General features: G+C 40.2%; 1 protein-coding gene across 4 annotated transcripts in view; it reads right to left on the reverse strand.

The window, feature by feature from the left end:
- Window positions 1-21102, reverse strand: part of LOC126250572 (E3 ubiquitin-protein ligase Bre1) — a 260407-nt gene that overhangs the window by 167825 nt on the left and 71480 nt on the right. For all 4 annotated transcript variants that reach the window (XM_049951572.1, XM_049951573.1, XM_049951571.1 and 1 more), the window contains exon 7: window positions 15014-15139. In XM_049951572.1, the coding sequence (XP_049807529.1) occupies window positions 15014-15139 (126 nt within the window). The remainder of the gene's footprint in view (window positions 1-15013; window positions 15140-21102) is intronic.

The raw sequence follows: 21102 nt of genomic DNA on the forward strand, positions 1-21102 counted from the left end.
AGCAGCAGCACCAGTGCATAATGGGAGTGGCGACCGGGTGGGGCTAAGGAGGAGGCTGGGGCAGGGAGGGGGAGGGATAGTATGGTGGGAGTGGCAGACAGTGAAGTGCTGCGGTTTAGATGGAGGGCAGGAGAGAAGATGCGGAGGGGGGAGGGAGTAGAGGGGGTTATGTAGCGGAAAGGAGAGAAATAAAAATAAATTAAAAGACCGGGTGTGGTGGTGAAATGACGGCTGTGTACTGCTGGAATGGGAACAGGGAGGGGGCTGGATGGGTGAGGGCCAGGAGGGTTACGGGAACGTAGGATGTATTGCAGGGAAAGTTCCCACCTGCGCAATTCGGAAAAGCTGGTGTTGGTGGGAAGGATCCATATGGCACAGGCTGTGAAGCTGTAGTTGAGATAAGGAGTATCATGTTTGGCAGCGTGTTCAGCTACAGGGTGGTCCACTTGTTTTTCGGCCACAGTTTGTCGGTGGCCGCTCATGTGGACAGACAGCTTGTTGGTTGTCATGCCTACATAGAATGCAGCACAGTGGTTGCAGCTTAGCTTGTAAATCACATGACTGGTTTCACAGGTAGCCCTGCCTTTGATGGGATAGGTAATGTTAGTGACCGAACTGGAGTAGGTGGTGGTAGGAGGATGTATGGGACAGGTCTTGCATCTAGGTCTATTACAGGGGTATGAGCCATGAGGTAAGGGATTGGGAGCAGGGGTTGTGTAAGGACGGATGAGTATATTGTGTAGGTTCAGTGGATGGCGGACTACCATGGTAGGAGGGGTGGGAATGATAGTGGGTAGAACATTTCTCATTTCAGGGCAAGATGAGAGGTAATCGAAGCCCTGGCGAAGAATGTAATTCAATTGCTCCAGTCCCAGGTGGCACTGGGTTATGAGGGGAATGCTCCTCTGTGGCTGGACTGTGGGACTTTGGGAGGTGGTGGGAGACTGGAAAGATAAGGCACGGGACATTTGTTTTTGTACAATGAGGGAGGATAATTACAGTCAGTGAAGGCTTCAGTGAGACTCTCGGTATATTTAGAGAGGGACTGCTCACTGCAGATGCGACGACCACGGGTGGCTAGGCTGTACATTCTCCGCCAGGGTTTCAATTACCTCTCGTCGTGCCCTGAAATGAGAAATGTCCTATCCACTATCCTTCCCACCCCTCCTACCATGGTATTTCGCCATCCACCAAACCTACACAATATACTCATCCATCCTTACACAACCCCTTCTCCCAATCCCTTACCTCATGGCTCATACCCTTGTAATAGACCTAGATGCAAGACCTGTGTCCCATACATCCTCCTACCACCACCTACTCCAGTCCAGTCACTATCACCACCTATCCCAAAGGCAGGGCTACCTATGAAACCAGTCATGTGATGTACAAGCTAAGCTGAAACCACTGTGCTGCATTCTATGCAGGCATGACAGCCAACAAGCTGTCTTTCTGCATGAACAGCCACCGACAAACTGTGGCCAAAAAACAAGTTCACCACCCTGTAGCTGAACATACTACCAAACATGATACCCCTCATCTCAATGACAGCTTCACATCCTGTGCCGTATGGATCCTTCCCACCAACACCAGCTTTTCTGAATTGCGCAGGTGGGAACTTTCCCTGCAATACATCCCGTTCCCGTAATCCTCCTGGCCTCAACCTTCGTTAGTCACTGTCCTCACCCATCCAGCCCCCTCCCTGTTCCCATTACAGCAGTTCACAGCCGTCATTTCACCACCACACCCAGTCTTTTAATTTATTTTTAATTTTATTTCTCTCCTTTCCGCCACCACTCCCATCATGCACTGGTGCTGCTGCTCGCAGTGTAGTTTCAGCTCTCTGAGACTGCAGACGCGTGGGCAAGTTGCACTTGCGTGAGTGTGTGTGTGTGTTTGTGTGTATGTGTCTACTGCTGACAAAGGCCTTAATGGCCGAAAGCTATGATTGTGTGAATCTTTTTATTGTGCCTATCGTGACTCAGCATCTCTGCTATATGGTGAGTAGCAACTTTCCTTCTCTCGTATTGTTACATTCCATCCTGGATTTTTCCATTCTTTGATTTTATTAAGAAAGCATTTTTAAAGATTAATCTATGAAAATTTAAATTTGACTTCTCAATTAGAAATCAAAAAAGTGTTTCACTGTTTTTGAAAACTCAGCCCCTAATTGGGTGAATCAGGGGATGAAAGTTTTTATCAAGCTAGAAATACAAAAACTGATATTTGGTTTCTCAGTCAGAAAATAAAAAAATAAAAAATTGTGTTTCAGCATGTTTTGAAATTCAACCACTAAGTGGGAAAAATAGTAGGTGAAAGTTCTTTTGAAAATAAATAATTACTAAAAAGAACTACTGAAAGAATTTTAAGGCTACATCTACGACAAATGATAATTGACTTGTCGGTTGTAAGTAAAAAAATATTTGTTTCAGTGTTTCCAGAAATTCAATCCCTAAAGGAGTGCAATAGGTAATGGAAACTGTTTAGAAAATATTTTGTGACACTAAAAAATTTTAACGCTAAATTTATGAAAACTGGTATTTCACTTCTCAATTATGAAGAAATATTTGTTCAGGAATTAAAACTGCTATGGCAATATCTCCACAAGATTGCAAAAAACCATGATTAACCATAACTTTAGACTCCCGCTACCAGAATAGCCTTTTTGTAAGACATATGTCCGTAATTAGCACAAAAAGCTTAGAAGGTGTTGCAATTTGTGAAAAACATAAAAATTGGATTAAAAAAAAGTCTCTACAGGTCATACAGTCTATGCAAGTGACACAGAGGGCGCTGAGCTAGTGATTAATAAAAATCACCATAGCTGTAACATTACACTTTTATCGTGTTACAATCAGTTTTGTTCATTCAACACCTTTAGGTTGCTGAGTTGTGCTAAAGTTATGACACAAATGGTCTGGTTGTTATAGGTGACATCAAAGACCAAACCCAAAAACAGTGATCGTAAACTTCCTGGCAACTGTCTGGTGGAAGTATAGTGAGTAGACACAGGAGGCTGTATACATTACACACTTTATACTGCAAACAGCATGTTATATGTGCTTGCCATACTTCCACCAAGCAATCAACAGAATGTTTATGTGAACGTTTTTGAATTCCATCTTTGGCATTACCTACGACAACCAGACCATTTGTCATTACTTCGGCACAAGTCAGCAACCTGAATATGTTCAATGTTCAAAGGAGGGGGGCGGGTGGGGGGGGGGGGGATGTTCACAATACAATAAAACTGTAACAGTACAGGTGAAATGGTTTTTATTGATCATTAACATTATTAGCTGTGGTGCTCAATGTGATCAAGACAGTACTATGCGGCTTGGCCTTTCTTTAAATGGATATAAGACAGTAATATAAATGATAGAAGTTCAAATACATAAAATGACTAAACAATAGAAATACTAATTTCAGAGAAAAACTTGATTAGTTTAGTTTTACATACTGCAATCATATGTTAAAGATATTGATGAAAGAACTTGATAAGGCTACCACATGGCACTTTCTAAAATTAAATCAGTCTCCCGTCTGCCCTGCTACTCCTTAACTTCAAGCACTGTGATAATCAGCACACCATTAACCCCTTGGCCATGCTCAAAAGGTGAGCTCAGCATATATTTTGACAGTGGTCCCATGCTCAATGAACTGGATTCAGGCAGCTCTGTTGCCTCGCCATGCATGCTTGTCCCATCAAGTTTGGCCCGTCTGGCCTACTGCACCACGTGCTCAACAAACGGTGCTAAGGCACGTAGTTTGCCATATTCAGTGATCTCTACAAAATGTATTTGAATGTCTGTACCAGACGCAACGATGTCATAAGTTACACAGTACATACACAGGTGTAAGCATGTCTAGGTGTGCACCTTCTTTGTTGTTGTGTTATGAAGACCAATTATTAAACACAAGTGATGATGAGTGGTCTAGCGACACTTTGCTGGGTAGTGCGAAGACAGCGATCATGATACTATTAACGAATACAAATCAGAAACATCAAGTGGTTAAGAAGATGTCAAAGAAGAAATGATGACTGCTGACAATAGTTCTGGTTCTTTAAGATCGTTGTCTGTCAATTGTAGTGTAGACATGAGTAAACTTCCTTTCACAGGGTGTAAAAATTTCTTTTGGAGATTCTCTGAATCCACTTCATTTTCTTATGATAGCTTGCTAACAAAGATAACTAATGAGACAAACAAGTATGCCGAAAAATTCATAAATTCCCAAGCTAACAAATTGAAACAGAGAGCGCATGTGCACAAATGGATACGAAAGAAACGACGGTGAATTGTATTCTTTATTTGTAGAGTTATTCCTCATAGGGAATATTGAATAGCCAGACTTCAAAATGTATTATTCAAAGCAAGAAGTCCTTGAAACATCAATTTTCCATAAAGTTATGTGAGAAAGTAGATTCAGTCTTCTCTTGGAGCTCATTCTAATGACAAATATGTTTATTTAGGAGACTGGAACTCCCACAAAATTGTACAAAGTATACCTGTCACTGACTATCTAAAGAAGAAATTTGAAGAGGTTTATACCCCTGAATGAGAATTATTCACTGATAACTGTTACTATGGAAAGGGTGGCTCTCTATTAAGTAATACTTAGCAACAGGATGTGTTCACTTTTGTATTAAATCACTTTGCTTTAGTGAAGCAAATAGTGTGCAATGCTTTGTGGTTTGGAATGGGAATGAGACTGTATTTGAGTCACAACATAGTGAATATCGTCAAGCTTCTAAAGTGGTTTCATAATATAAAAAAAATAATTAATTAAATTTTAGATATATAGAAATAATGAGATTAATTTTTAGGCATGTCTGACAAGCACAATAAGTTGAGCTATGCCAATTAATAATACTACGTCTGATCGCCGAATCCACCTACAAAATCTTGACCATGTCCATGATGATGTAATTGGATCTTCGTGATAACTCCGAAGTACCCAGGTGGCCTTCTTGGGTTTTTATATATTGCAGAACTACTTGGAATAATGAGTCATACAATCTTTCAGTTAGTAAAATATATTATATTCTTTTCTTTGATGCACTTAAAAAACAGGCTTTTTACTTATCCTTACCACCAAAACGGCTACCGCCAATTTCGCTCTGAAATACCATGTGTCTGCCTTCGTTTATTAACAGGGAGCGAGTCCTTCCTCTTACCCAGCAACAGGAAAAAATATTACGTTTTTTTAACATTTGAAATAAAAAATACATGGCGGTAGGCGCAGGCTCTATGCTGGGCTATCGCTTCACCTTTTCTCTTTCCCTTAAAGAGAGAGAGAGAGAGAGAGAGAGAGAGAGAGAGAGAGAGAAATGCAAAAGGTACATACTTTGTTTATTAACAGGTCCCCCCCACAATGAACCTTGCCGTTGGTGGAGAGGCTTGCATGCCTCAGCGATACAGATGGCCGTACCGTAGGTGCAACCACAACGAAGGGGTATCTGTTGAGAGGCCAGACAAACGTGTGGCTCCTGAAGAGGGGCAGCAGCCTTTTCAGTAGTTGCAGGGCCAACAGTCTGGATGATTGACTGATCTGGCCTTGTAACACTAACCAGAACGGCCTTGCTGTGCTGGTACTACGAATGGCTGAAAGTAAGGGAAACTACAGCCGTAATTTTTCCCGAGAGCATGCAGCTTTACTGTATGATTAAATGATAATGGTGTTCTCTTGGGTAAAATATTCTGGAGGAAAAATAGTTCCCCATTCGGATCTCCAGGAGGGGACTATTCAAGAGGACGTCATTATCAGGAGAAAGAAAACTGGCATTCTACGGATCGGTGTGTGGGATGTCAGATCCCTTAATAGGGCAGGTAGGTTGGAAAATTTAAAAAGGGAAATGGATAGGTTAAAGTTAGATACAGTGGGAATTAGCGAAGTTCAGTGGCAGGAGCACCAAGACTTTTGGTCAGTTGATTACAGGGTTATAAATACAAAATCAAATAGGGGTAATGCAGGAGTAGGTTTAATAATGAATAAAAAAATAGGAGTGCGGGTAAGCTACTACAAACAGCATAGTGAACGCATTATTGTGGCCAAGATGGACACGAAGCCCACGCCCACTATAGTAGTACAAGTTTATATGCCAACTAGCTCTGCTGTTAATGAAGACATTGATGAAATGTATGATGAGATAAAAGAAATCATTCAGGTAGTGAAGGGAGATGAAAATTTAATAGTCATGGGTGACTGGAATTCGAGAGTAGGAACAGGGAGAGAAGGAAACGTAGTGGGTGAATATGGATTGGGGGAGAGAATAGAAGAGTAAGCCGTCTGGTAGAATTTTGCACAGACCATAACTTAATCATAGCTAACACTTGGTTCAAGAATCATAAAAGAAGGTTGTATACATGGAAGAATCCTGGAGATACTAGAAGGTATCAGATAGATTATATAATGGTAAGACAGAGATTTAGGAACCAGGTTTTAAATTGTAAGACATTTCCAGGGGCAGATGTGGACTCTGACCACAATCTACTGGTTATGAACTGTAGATTAAAACTGAAGAAACTGCAAAAAGGTGGGAATTTAAGGAGATAGGACCTGGATAAACTGACTAAACCAGAGGTTATACAGAGTTTCAGGGAGAGCGTAAGGAAACAGTTGACAGGAATGGGGAAAGAAATACAGTAGAAGAAGAATGGGTAGCTCTCAGGGATGAAGTAGTGAAGGCAGCAGAGGATCAAGTACGTAAAAAGACGAGGGCTAGTAGAAATCCTTGGGTAACAGAAGAAATATTGAATTTAATTGATGAAAGGAGAAAATATAAAAACCACAGTAAATGAAAAAGGTAAAAAGGAATACAAACGTCTCAAAAATGAGATCGACAGGAAGTGCAAAATGGCTAAGCAGGGATGGCTAGAGGACAAATTTAAGGATGTAGAGGCTTATCTCACTAGGGGTAAGATAGATACTGCCTACAGGAAAATTAGAGAGAACTTTGGAGAAAAGAGAGCCACTTGTATGGATATCAAGAGCTCAGATGGAAACCCAGTTCTAAGCAAAGAAGGGAAAGCAGAAAGGTGGAAGGAGTATATATAGGGTCTATACAAGGGCGATGTACTTGAGGACAATATTATGGAAATGGAAGAGGATGTACATGAAATGGGAGATACGATACTGCGTGAAGAGTTTGACAGAGCACTGAAAGACCTGAGTCAAAACAAGGCCCCGGGAGTAGACAACATTCCATTAGAACTACTGATGGTCTTGGGAGAGCCAGTCCTGACAAAACTCTACCATCTGGTGAGCAAGATGTATGAGACAGGTAAAATACCCTCAGACTTCAAGAAGAATATAACAACTCCAATCCCAAAGAAAGCAGGTGTTGACAGATGAGAAAATTACCGAACTCTCAGTTTAATAAGTCACAGCTGCAAAATACTTATGCGAATTCTTTACAGACGAATGGAAAAACTGGTAGAAGCTGACCTCGGCGAAGATCAGTTTGGATTCCGCAGAAATGTTGGAACACGTGAGGCAATACTGACCCTACGACTTATCTTAGAAAATAGATTAAGGAAAGGCAAACCTACATTTCTAGCATTTGTGGACTTGGAGAAAGCTGTAGACAATGTTGTCTGGAATACACTCTTTCAAATTCTGAAGGTGGCAGGGGTAAAATACAGGGAGTGAAAGGCTATTTACAATTTGTACGGAAACCAGGTGGCAGTTATAAGAGTTGGGGGGCATGAAAGGGAAGCAGTGGTTGGGAAGGGAGTGAGACAGGGTTGTAGTCTCTCCCCGATGTTATTCAATCTGTATATTGAGCAAGCAGTAAAGGAAACAAAAGAAAAATTTGGAGTAGGTATTAAAATCCATGGAGAAGAAATAAAAACTTTGAGGTTCGCCGATGACATTGTAATTCTGTCAGAGACAGCAAAGGACTTGGAAGAGCAGTTGAATGGAATGGACAGTGTCTTGAAAGGAGGGTATAAGATGAACATCAACAAAAGCAAAACGAGGATAATGGAATGTAGTCGAACTAAATCGGGTGATGCTGGTGGTTCAGAGTGTGGGTTCCTGTAGTCATGTCCTAGTGCATGAATCACAGGCAATGTATGAGTGGCCAAGTAAGTGGTCCTGACAGTCAGGATACAAGTTACTTTGGAATAAGGTTGGGCATCTTGGACATATTCTGAGTCGTGGTCACCTTTGTTCTCAGACGGCCTACCAAATCCACTGGTTAGTCCCTCGACCATTAGGGGTAAAACTCAATGGGACCCGGTGCAAGTAAGGCTAGCAACCTGCTTCCCTGGTACTTTAAGTACGATGCTGGCAACAATCGGAGCAAAATGCCTCGGACCTTTGGAGGTGATGGAGTGCCACCTCTAAATGACAATCCAGGGACCCCTAAGATACGACTCAGCGAACGAATGGTAACGAGATGGGGAGCTATTAATATCAATGAGGGCTACTCTGGGAAGAAGGCAGAGCTGGCAGAGGCTGCAAGTAAGATGGGGTTGGACATTTTAGCTGTTAGTGACATTCGGGTAAGGGGTGAGAAAGAAGAAGAAGTGGGAGAATACAAGGTCTACCTGTCAGGAGTCAAAGAAGGAATAGCACGATTGGGTGTAGGGCTTTACATCAGAAAGAAATGGAACCCAGCGTAGTTGCAATAAGGTATGTAAACGAATGACTGATGTGGATAGATTTGACAGTGTCTAGCAAGAAAATTAGGATTGTGTCTGTATATTCGCATTGTGAAGGGACAGATCTAGATAAGACGGATAGTTTTTATGACACACTCAGTGATGTAGTTGTTAGAGTAAAGGACAAGGACAGTGTTCTGCTCATGGGTGATTTTATAGCCAGGATTGGAAATCGAACAGAAGGGTATGAAAAGGTTATGTGTAAATTTGGAGAGGATATGGAGGCCAATAGGAACGGGAAACAACTCTTGGATTTCTGTGCCAGTATGGGCTTAGTAATCACAAACTCCTTTTTTAAACATAAGAACATTCACCGGTATACTTGGGAAGCCAGGGGAACCAGATCTGTCATCGACTATATAATAACAGATTAGGAATTCAGGAAGGCTGTGAGGGACACACGTGTACTCAGAGGATTCTTTGATGACACTGACCACTATTTAATCTGCAGTGAAATTGGTATTGTGAGAACGAAAGTGCAGGAGGTCAGGTCCATATGTAGGAGGATAAGAGTGGAGAAAGTTCAGGATCAGGCACACGTACATAACAGTGATCTCAGAAAGGTACCAGTTAGTTGAATGTAGTAAATTACAGTCATTGGACAAGGTACAGGGACGCAGTACTAGAAGTGGCTAAAGAATGTCTTGGAACAGTAGTGTGTAAAAGTAGGATGAAGCAAACAGCTTGGTGGAATGACACAGTCAAGGCAGCCTGTAAAAGGAAAAAGAAGGCATATCAAAAATGGCTACATACTAGAACTCAGGTAGACAGATAAAGTTATGTTGAAGAAAGAAACAAAGCCAAACATATAATTGCAGCACCCAAGAAGACTTTGGAAACAGGTTGGAGACTTTGGGTCAAGCTGCTGGAAAATCATTGTGGAGTGTAATTAGCAGCCTTTGAAAGGGAGGTAAGAAGGAAATGACAAGTATTTTGGACAGGTCAGGAAAACTGCTAGTGAATCCTGTTGATGTCTTGGGCAGATGGAGGGAATATTTTGAAGAGTTGCTCAATGTAGGTGAAAATACGATCAGTAATATTTCAGATTTCGATGTACAATGGGATAGGAATGATGATGGAAGTAGGATCACATTTGAGGAAGTGGAGAAAATCGTCAATAGATTGCAGTGCAATAAAGCAGCTGAGGTGGATGAAATTAAGTCGGAACTCATCAAATACAGTGGAATGTCAGGTCTTAAATGGCTACACAGGATAATTGAAATGGCCTGGGAGTCGGGACAGGTTCCATCAGACGGGACGAAAGCAGTATCACACCAATCTTTAAACATGGAAACAGAAAAGATTGTAACAACTACAGAGGTCTCTCTTTAATTGTGGATAAAATCTTCTCAGGTATTGTTGAAAGGAAAATGCGAGTATTCGTTGAGGACAAATTGGATGAAAATCAGTGTGGGTTTACGCCTCTTAGAGGTTGTCAGGACCAGATCTTTAGCTTACGGCAAATAATGGAGAAGTGTTAAGAGTGGAACAGGGAATTGTATCTATGCTTTATAGATCTCGAAAAGGCATATGACCAGGTTCCTAGGAGGAAGTTATTGTCTGTTCTACGAGATTATGGAATAGGAGGCAAACTTTTGCAAGCAATTAAAGGTCTTTACATAGATTGTCAGCAGTTACAGTTGATGGTAAACTGAGTTCATGGTTAAGAGTAGTTTCAGGGGTAAGACAAGGCTGCAACCTATCTCCACTGTTGTTCATATTATCTATGGATCATATGTTGAAAACAGACTGGCTGGGTGAGATTAAGATATGTGAACACAAAATAAGCAGTCTCGCATATGCGGGTGACTTAGTTGTGATGGCAGATTCGATTGAAAGTTTGCAAAGTAATATTTCAGAGCTAGATCAGAAATGTAAGGACTATGGTATGAAGATTAGCATCTCCAAAATGAAAGTAATGTCAGTGAGAAAGAGATATAAACAGATTGAGTGCCAAATAGGAGGAACAAAGTTAGAACAGGTGGATGGTTTCAAGTACTTATAATGCATATTCTCACAGGATGACAATATAGTGAAAGAACTGGAAGCGAGGTGTAGCAAAGCTAGTGCAGTGAGCGCTCAGCTACGATCTACTCTCTTCTGCAAGAAGTTACTGTGCACCGTTCAATGTTTCAACCAACTTTGTTGTATGGGAGCGAAAGCTGGGTGGATTCAGGTTACCTTATCAATAAGGTTGAGGTTACGGATATGAAAGTAGCTATGATGATTGCAGGCACTAGTAGATGGCAACAATGGCAGGAGGGTGTCCACAATGAAGAAATCAAAGAAAACTGGGAATGAACTCTATAGATGTAGCAGTCAGGGCGAACAGGCTTAGATGGTGGGGTCATGTTACACGCATGGGAGAAGCAAGGTTACCCAAGAGACTCATGGGTTCAGCAGTAGAGGGTAGGAGGAGTCGGGGTAGACCAAGGAGAAGGTACCTGGATTCGGTTAAGAGTGATTTTGAAGTAATAGGCTTAAGAGGAGAAGAGGCACCAATGTTAGCACTGAATAGGGGATCATGGAGTAATTTTATAAGGGGGACTATGCTCCAGACTGAACGCTGAAAGGCTTAATCAGTCTTAAATGATGATGATGATCATGATGATGCTGAGGGAATTAGATTAGGAAATGAGACACTTAAAGTAGTAAAGGAGTTTTGATATTTGGGGAGCAAAATAACTGATGATGGTCGAAGTAGAGAGGATATAAAATGTAGACTGGCAATGGCAAGGAAAGTGTTTCTGAAGAAGAGAAATTTGTTAACATCGAGTATAGATTTAAGTGTCAGGAAGTCGTTTCTGAAAGTATTTGTAAATAGTGTGGCCATGTATGGAAGTGAAACATGGACAATAAATAGTTTGGACAAGAGGAGGAGGAGGAGGAGGAGGAGGAGGAGGAGGAGGAGGAGGTGGTTAGTGTTTAACGTCCCGTCGACAACGAGGTCATTAGAGACAGAGCGCAAACTCAGGTTAGGGAAGGATGGGGAAGGAAATCGGCTGTGCCCTTTCAAAGGAACCATCCCGGCATTTGCCTGAAACGATTTAGGGAAATCACGGAAAACCTAAATCAGGATGGCTGAAGACAGGATTGAACCATCGTCCTCCGAATGTGAGTTCAGTGTGCTAACCACTGCGCCACCTCGCTCGGTGGGACAAGAAGAGAATAGAAGCTTTCGAAATGTGGTGCTACAGAAAAATGCTGAAGATTAGATGGGTAGATCACATAACTAATGAGGAGGTATTGAATAGAATTGGGGAGAAGAGGAGTTTGTTGCACAACTTGACTAGAAGAAGGGATCTGATGGTAGGACATGTTCTGAGGCATCAAGTGTGCATCAATGTAGTATTGGAGGGCAGCGTGGAGTGTAAAAATCATAGAGGGAGACCAAGAGATGAATACACTAAGCAGATTCAAAAGGATGTAGGTTGCACTAAGTACTGAGAGATGAAGAAGCTTGCACAGGATAGAGTAGCATCAAACCAGTCTCAGAACTGAAGACCACAAAAACAAGAACAACAACATCAACAGCTTTTAAAACGTACTCAGCTGTTTGATTTTCTCATTCGAAAAAGCACTGACCACATTAGAACTGTTATGATTAACAGGATGGAAATGACAGCAGGTTTGTTGGAAGCAAAAGTTGAGAAAGGCAATGTTAAGACCTTTCGTAAAGGGAAACTGATGGCACGCAATGGTGAGTTACGGAAGATGTGTAGACCCTTTCCATTGTTTGCAATGACGAACTACAGCAAACCAAGGAAATAAATAGATAAAATAAAAAAGTGAAAACAAAACCTGAAGTAATACTGCACTATAGTGACAGAATGGGTTGTGTTGATTTAGATGACAATTTATTCAGTCACAAGTAAATGTTTTTGAAAATATTATACGAAACAATTTTGCCATTTCATGGATATAGCAGCTCTGAATTCGTACCTATTGTACGAGAAATTGGTGGTAAGTTTCAGAGACCTGACTTTCAAATTACTCTCATTGGAAATTTGCTAGAAAAATACTGTGTACACATCAATTCATTCTCCCAGCATAGAAAAGCTGGACAACCTTTCCAGGTATCAGTCCCAACAAGTTTGCTGGGCCATTTTTTGAAACACTGAGAACAAGTATGTGCCAACACAAAAACTGTGTTGCAGCCAAAAGAACAGGAAAAAAGTAAGAAAAAAATGCATGCTTATTGTGAAGAGTGTGGTGCTTAACTATGTGCAATACCATGCTCTGAACTGAACAATACGAAACTAATTTCTGAGAAATTTGTTCAAGAAAACTGTGTATACATTGGTCCCACCAATAACACCCTTCCCCAGAATACCAAAATAAATAAAAATTATTTTAAAAGTATTATGAAAAGGATAGAATGCTGCTCACCATACAGTGGAGATGATGAGTCACAGACGGGCGCTACAAAAAGACACTGAACAAGTAAGCTTTCAGCCAAAAGGCTGCCTCCTGAATCATGCAAAACAAACACACACACACACACACACACACACACACACACACACAAATGCACCTCCTACATATGACTACTGTCTGTGGCATTCTCACCTTGGCAGCAAGAAGCAGTGGCCTTGTGTGCGTGAGATGCATTTGTGTGAATGTGTGTATGTCTACTACGTGATCGGAAGTATCCAGACAACTGGCTGAAAATGACTTACAAGTTCATGGCCCTCCACAGGTAATGCTGGAATTCAATATGGTGTTGATCTACCCTTAGCCTTGATGACAGCTTCCACTCTCACAGGCCTATGTTCAATCAGGTGCTGGAAGATTTATTGGGGAATGGTAGCCCATTCTTCACAGAGTGCCGCACTGAGGAGAGGTATCGATGTCGTTCGGTGAGGCCTGTCACGAAGTTGGCATTCCAAAACGTCCCAAAAGTGTTCTATAGGATTCAGGCCAGGGCTCTGTGCAGGCCAGTCCATTACTGACAGGTGCTCGATTATGTTGAAAGATGCAATCACCATCCCCAAATTGCTCTTCAACAGTGGGAAGCAAGAAGTTGTTCAAAACATCAATGTAGGCCTGGGCTGTGATAGTGCCATGCAGAACAAGAGGTGTAAGCCCCTAGACGAAAAACACGACCACACCATAACACCACCACCTCCAAATTTTACTGTGGGCACTACACAAGCTGGCAGTTGATGTTCTTCACTGGGCATTTGCCGCACCTAAACCCTGTCATTGGATTGCCACAAAGTGTACAGTGATTCGTCACTCCATACAACATTTTTCCACTGTTCAATCATTCAATGTTTACACTCCTTGCACCAAGTGAGGCATCGTTTGGCATTTTTCAGCGTGATGTGTGGCTTATGAGCAGCCGCTCGACCATGAAATCCAAGTTTTCTCACCTCCCGCCTAACTTTCATAGTACTTGCAGTGGATCCTGATGGAGTTTGAACTTCCTCTGTGATGGTCTGGATAGATGTCTGCCTATTACACATTACAACCTCTCTTCAACTGTCAACGGTCTCTGTCAGTCAACAGACGAGGTCAGCCTGTATGCTTTTGTGCTGTAGGTGTCCCTTCACGTTTCCACTTCACTATCACATCAGAAACAGTGGACCTAGGGATGTTTAGGAGTGTGGAAATCTCGCATACAGACAAATGATACAAGTGACACCCAATCATCTGAGCACGTTCGAAGTGCGCGAGTTCCAAGGAGTGCCCCATTCCGCTCTCACATAATGTCTAATGACTACTGGGGTCACTGATATGGAGTATCTGGCAGCACAATGCATCTATGTTTTTGAGGGTATCTGGATACTTTTGAACACATAGCGTATTTTGACTAATTCAGAAGAAGGCCTTTTTGGCCGAAAGCTTAATTGTTCAGTATCTTTTTGTTGTACCTGTCTGCAACTCATCTCCACTGTATGGTGGGTAGCAATCTATCCTAGGCCTGCACAATTCCATTCATAAGCGATGAGGCAGGTGTCAACCGTAGCCTGCCACCAGCTGCTTATCTGTGCAATAAAGAGCACAGTGAAAGGGTCAACAATGTCAAACTTTACTTGGCAGAATTTATTATTGGATGCAAATGCCACAAACAAAGACTGAAAATAAATAAATAAAAAGTAACTGACATTTCGGTTGTGAATCTTGGAAACTTTTTTCTGCATTTGTCACTTGGGTGCATCTTGTAAAACATATATTATGCTAGAAAAAGAAAAGAATTGTAGTATTCGTATAAATGAGTCAGTTTTTTTTTTAACTTAATCTCATCTATGGAAAAGGGTACATAACACTTTAATGTGCTCAGTGTTCTGAAAGATGATGTTTAAACAGTGGATGAAGACTTAAGAAAATTGGTAAGTACTTACATCCATCTTCAGCTTTTCAACTTCTTTAAGCGCCTCTCGATGTTGCTGATGTAGTTTGTCTAGTTCTTGTAACCTATTGTTGGCTAGTTCCCGCTGTTCCTCCACCTCTTTCTGGAGGTCTTCTAGCTGAAAATTATTTCAATAAGAATTTATAGTGTAGACTACAGAAACAGTGAAAGGAGGGGAAGATGGGGGAGGGAATGATGTGGCACAAGCTATAGAAATAAAAAAACTTTGAACTTATTTTCCAGCATGCATATTAGTTTTTTTTTTCTCCTCAATTTTCTTGGAAGAAGCCATTTTCTTTGGCAGATTTGTCGATCTTTTTTACTCGAAATAATAACTGTTTCATCATTAGCGATTATCTGATTGTACGAAATGAAATTACATACAAGTAACTTACAAGGAAACAAGAAATATATAGGAAAATATAAAAATGTCCTGGTTACTTATGATACACTAAAAATTATGTTATGCTTACAACATATTAAGATTCAACCAACAGCGTCAAAAGAATAACATTTAATGGCATACTTTTTAAGAATACACGAAACATAAACCTCAACAAAGCTTTCAAAGTGTTGGGTAAAAGCAGAAAAGGAGTCAGTTTCAAGGGTACATATATATTCAATAACATGTCAGAGCACATGAAATGCTCCATGGGAAATGAGGTGGAGTTAAAGAGTGAATTAAGAAACTTTCTGTTGGGCAACTATTTCTACAACATTGAAGATCTTTTTCACAGAAACTTTCAGAATGTTGTAGCTTATTTTTAACTAATATTAACAATGTAATATAATAATATTCATAATGTTAATTTCATTGTGTTGTGCTTAAATAAAAATTACTTTTTTCCCACATCCAAGAAAGCCCTCGTTGCAGAATCAATCAAACACAACTAATAGGTGAGGATCAAGGATAAACTTTAGCAGGGAGAAAATGTAGGTAATCACTTAAACAGAAAAATCAGATGCCCTCCATTCTCATCTGATGGCAGCAAAGAGTTAGAAAACATGACTCAATGCATGGCAATAGCAACATACCGTATTTACCCAAGTATAAGACGATCCGAATATAAGACGACCCCCTTTTTTTTTTAAGTTGACTATTTGTCAAATTTTAAGATCTGTTTGATTCACAGCACAAGTGGATACAGGCAAACTGAAGCTGTAACACAGACGTTCATAAAAAGCCGAAGTACGCAGTATAGATTCCCGTGGTTGGCAGCACGATTAAATCTGCTGCCCACTCACCACTCCCCTCTCCCCACTCTTCGTACTTCTCGGTCAAGATGATGTCACTATTCCCTCTCCAACCCTTCTGTAGTGCTGTGCTTGAGCAATAGTGAAACACAGAAGGCAATATATTTTAGAGTGCAGATAATACATGACAGTAGCAACTAGTACATAAATAAAAGATCGCAATCACGATTCAGTACAATTCTCAAACTTTCACTCATCCAGGGGTGTAGTAGAATCTGTTGGTGCTACCTTAACAACATGCCTTTCCTCTGTGATTCATTCTTGGGATAACAACTGCAGTAAGCTAGTGCAATTTCATCTGTTAGACATTCAATTCTGGACTAATTATCTATCTCGTTTCATCTGAATGTCACCGTCTTGTTCTAAAGCTGATGGAGTTTTTCCCCAGTATTCTACTATGTTAACAGTGACAATCATTACAGTTTCTCATAACCAAATAAAATAGTGACTTGCGTTCAGAATCAAGTAACAGTTTTTGAAGGACAATATTTTCGCCTTTGAAAGTTACCTTTACTTAAAAACCAGCAAAAATTTGTTAACATGGTATCCATAAATTTAGCAGAACATTTTCTGCAAACTAGTTCAAATACAACAAAAGTTTGTAAGTTGACAGAATTTAGTGCTATTTTCTCCTGTGTCTCACAAAATTGTCTATTTTTTAAGCAGAGCATTAGGTTGTTGTAGTGGCTAGTTCATAATTTCTGCTTGTCCCTTGCACTAGCACCCCAAAGTCAAATGTCATGTCATTGTTCCTGCAAGGTCAATACTGTATTAAGTGCTTCAGCATATCGGAAAATCTCAAGCCTGTTCAAACAAAAGCATTGTTTGCTAAGCCCTACCCTTCAGAATTCTTCAAAATAAATTTGTACAAAATCTCAGCAGCCAAAGCTTCATTTGTAAATTAAGACACCCCTATATTAATGTATTAAACAATGTAAAAATGTTTACCTCAGCAGCAATAGTTTAATCCGAGAATATAAGACCACCCAGCATTTTTCGAATGACAAATTTGGGAAAAAAACCTTGTCTTATAATTAGGTAAATACAATAATGAGCACTAGGAATTAGCAACATGGTGTTACACGATATGTTAGAACAGTACTGATTGTTACCAATATTGTCTTTCGTAATACAACCAATTGCAATAGTATCATAAAATCTGCACCCAAATCGTGATCATCAATTAGGAAACACTGAATCCAGAAGAAATGAAACATGTACGTACAATATTGTCATCAAAATGATGCCACGACCTGCACAAAGTTGGTGAAGGTCAAGTCAGCTAAACAATTCTAGGTTACTAGACAACAGTTTTGAGCAGGCAGAACCGACAGATATGAAGGAGCCACTATGCTAATGTGGAATAAAGAAAACCTCAAACTTATTTCACAGCACATCTTTTAATAATGAATAAAGCATATTAAAAGCTAGTTGGGTCACATGTGAATAATCATACATTACAAGTCTGTGGTATTAAAATAAACATTTAAAAAAGAACAAGAACATTAATATTAGTTTATAGAATAGCACTACACATTCTATTGTATATAAGGGAGTTTCAGTGAGTTGGGTTTGAATTGTAAAGCTATGTGGGTGAGAAATGGCTAAAGTCACAGGATTTAAATTTAGGATTGGAAATGTTAGATTTTAGAATGGCCTTAAATGCTATCAAATGATCTTCAGTGTTGTGTTACTAGAAATACTCAATGCTACGATCTAGAAGTTTTGGTTACTAAAACAAAATAAGGTGAATTTAATCTGGGTTGTTGCTAACTCAAAGTAAACAGTGAGTGAATTAGTGATTTTTCAATGTCCAAGCATAAGAGAGGTTTTTACACATTCCTCTGAAACGTACTGGACAGTGGTTTGAGGAAGGAATACATTAATGTACATATAGAATCTCAATTGTAACTACAGACAGATGGTGGCATGAAGAAATCTAACAAGAAGAATGAGAAAGATAATTATTTCGGAATGGCCACACCATCAATGAGAGTAAACCAAGGTGACGTAACGTGAAAATGTTAGGGAATAAAATCAAGCAAGGAAATGCTAAAAAAGATGTAAAGAAACAGGTGAAAAAACTTAAAATAAGAAAAGAAGGATACCAAAACTTTTACATGATAACTGAACAGCAAACACAATAAGAACAACAAAACATGAATGTAAATGCCATTTAAGACAGAACATACAAAAAATTACATCTTGTAAAATTAGGTTTTTAGTTATTAATCCATCAATAAATGCAACATACATGTAAGTGTTATCACTGAAAAATAGACAAGGTATGTGAATTTTGTGGTGCAAAGAAATTCAAAAGCTGAACTGTCACCTGTAAAGTAAGTAACTTTTTTTCAATTACAAGTTGTGTGATAAAAGTAATGAGACTTACTTTTTTCTCTAACAAAGCTTTAGTTTTTTCAAACAACAATATTGCCCGTTCAAAGTAGTTCCCTTCAGCAGCTACATTCCAGCAGAGTTGCTGTTCCCAGTCTCAGTAGCACTGCTGAAATGCTTCAACTCGTAAGGCCTTTAACATGTTAGTCGCAGCCTTTTAATGTTCTCCAAAGTCCCAAAATGACATTCTTTAAAGACTTTTTCAATTTTGGGGAAAGAAAGAAGTCATGACAACTCGGATCAGGTGAATAGGGGGGCTGTGGAGCAACAGGCATGCCTTTTGAGGTCAAAAATTCTGTGATGGATGTGACCGTGTGATATGGGGCGTGTCATGGTGCAGCATCCTCTTTTCTGCAATGTGCAAATCTTCGGTCAAAATTTGATGTACAGTGAAAGTCTTTAACTGGTCACCCATCATCCTTATTGTTCAATGTCAGTCTGATCTCATAAGAGAAGGCACACTTTCTACATTTTCATTGGTTTTTGAAATTGAAGATCTCCCTGAGCAAAGTTCCTCTTCAAAGTGTTATCGGCCTTGAAAAAAGAAAACTCCAGAAACTTTTTATCCATCGATATGAGCATATTCACATGCATGAATCAGCCTAGCAGCACTTAAGTAATGCACTACCCAGGTGTGAAAGTGCCACGAGTCAGTTTCCAAGAAACAGCGAATGGCTGTAAGAACCAAGTGATCAACGGCAAAAACAGTACACAAATACGTAAGGACAGACAGAGTAGTCCAAAATATGAAAGCCAAGAATCACCAAAAGCATACAAAGCCACAATGGCAAACTGAGAGAAAAACCAACAGTAAGCAAATAACTGTGTGCAAAAATAAGGCTGGCAGTTGGAAAGCTTTGGAAACCAACAATTGGAAGAGGAAAACCCACACATTCTCTTCTCCTAGCTGCACTGCTAGAGGGACTTGCCAACCGACACAAACTCTATGCAATGTTGTGCGCAGACACAAAACAACTTTGGATGGCCACCACTAGTGCGATCTTTATGTCCGATATTAAAACATCAATCACTCTCACTATGAAATTTGTCGATGGAATAGAAAGAGTTGGCCACCAATAAATATCTAGGCTCCTCTTAAACTGAATTTTGTTAGTAGAAGGGCAGTCAAATGAAAACCCAACACCCGCCACAACTGGATCATGGAATGGTTCCATTGAAAAGTGATCACCACACTTATTAGGACATTTTTCCCACTAGGGAACAAGATGATCAATTTCTGTGTCACAGAATGCAGTTGGCTGCTGATGGCTCCACAACCACGCCCACTTATGCACTTCCTATTCTGACTGAAACCTACGTCCACACGTGTTTATTCAGGTTGCTAAAGATGTGAAAATCACACAATGAAAGATCCAAGCTCTAAAGAGGATGCTGCAGTGTTTCCCAACCAAGTTGGTGAAGTGTAGCTTTCATTCGGTTGGCAGTGTAGGGAGCAGGCATTGTCGTGCAACAGGATGATTCCGTACAACAGCATTCCTGGGCATTTTGACTTTATGGCACATCACAGTTTCTGCACTTTGTTGGATTACATTCAAGGAATTCTGTGAGCAGAGGGTCACTGCTGTTCAAGGAGGAGGTTGTGAAAACAGCTTAGGATTTCTTTGGTGGAGGAAATGTGGGATGTTTCCATTTCTGGCTTTGCCATCTGCTCTTGAGGTGTCTGATGCTATTGGACAGAGTCATCCTGTTGCATGATAACAGCTGCCTCCACACTGCCAATAAGACAAAGACTATGCTTCGGCAATTTGGTTGGGAAACACTGCAACATCTCCCATATGACCTGGACCTTTCATTGTGTAATTTTCACATCTATGGCGTCCTGAAAGAAGGCGTGTGGATACTGGTTTCAATCGGATGAGGAAGTGCAAGGGTGGTTGCAGTTTTGGAGCTCTCAAAATCCAACTGCATTCTATGAAACAGAAATTGATTGTCATGTCTACCAGTTGGAGAAATGTCTTAATGGGTGTGGTGATTACTTTTAAATGGAACTATTCCATGGTCCCATTGTAGTAGGTGTTCGGTTTTCATTTGACTGCCCCTCATAGTCAAACTTTTTATGACTGCTGATAAGTTATTGAAATGGTTTTCATATGTTAACAGCATAGATTATACCTTTTAAACACTGAATAAGAATATTCAGTCATACTGAATGATAATATTGCTGCAATGTCCTAACAAATTAGTCAAAAGAGAGATTGAACAAAAATTTAAGAAGTCTTCTTAAGTAATGAGCTACTTTCAAATATGCAATTTGGATTCCGCAAAGCCAAAGGTAACCTGAGGCACTATATAGAGCATAAAAATAATGTCAGCACTTGGGAACAATAACGCCTCCTTGCAAAATACATTGGGATAGTAAAGGGAGGGAGGGAGAGAGGGAGGATGGAGTAAAATATGTCAACATGTTGG

The sequence above is a fragment of the Schistocerca nitens genome, chromosome 1, assembly GCF_023898315.1.
Source record: "Schistocerca nitens isolate TAMUIC-IGC-003100 chromosome 1, iqSchNite1.1, whole genome shotgun sequence".
Classification (NCBI taxonomy): Eukaryota; Metazoa; Arthropoda; class Insecta; order Orthoptera; family Acrididae; genus Schistocerca; species Schistocerca nitens.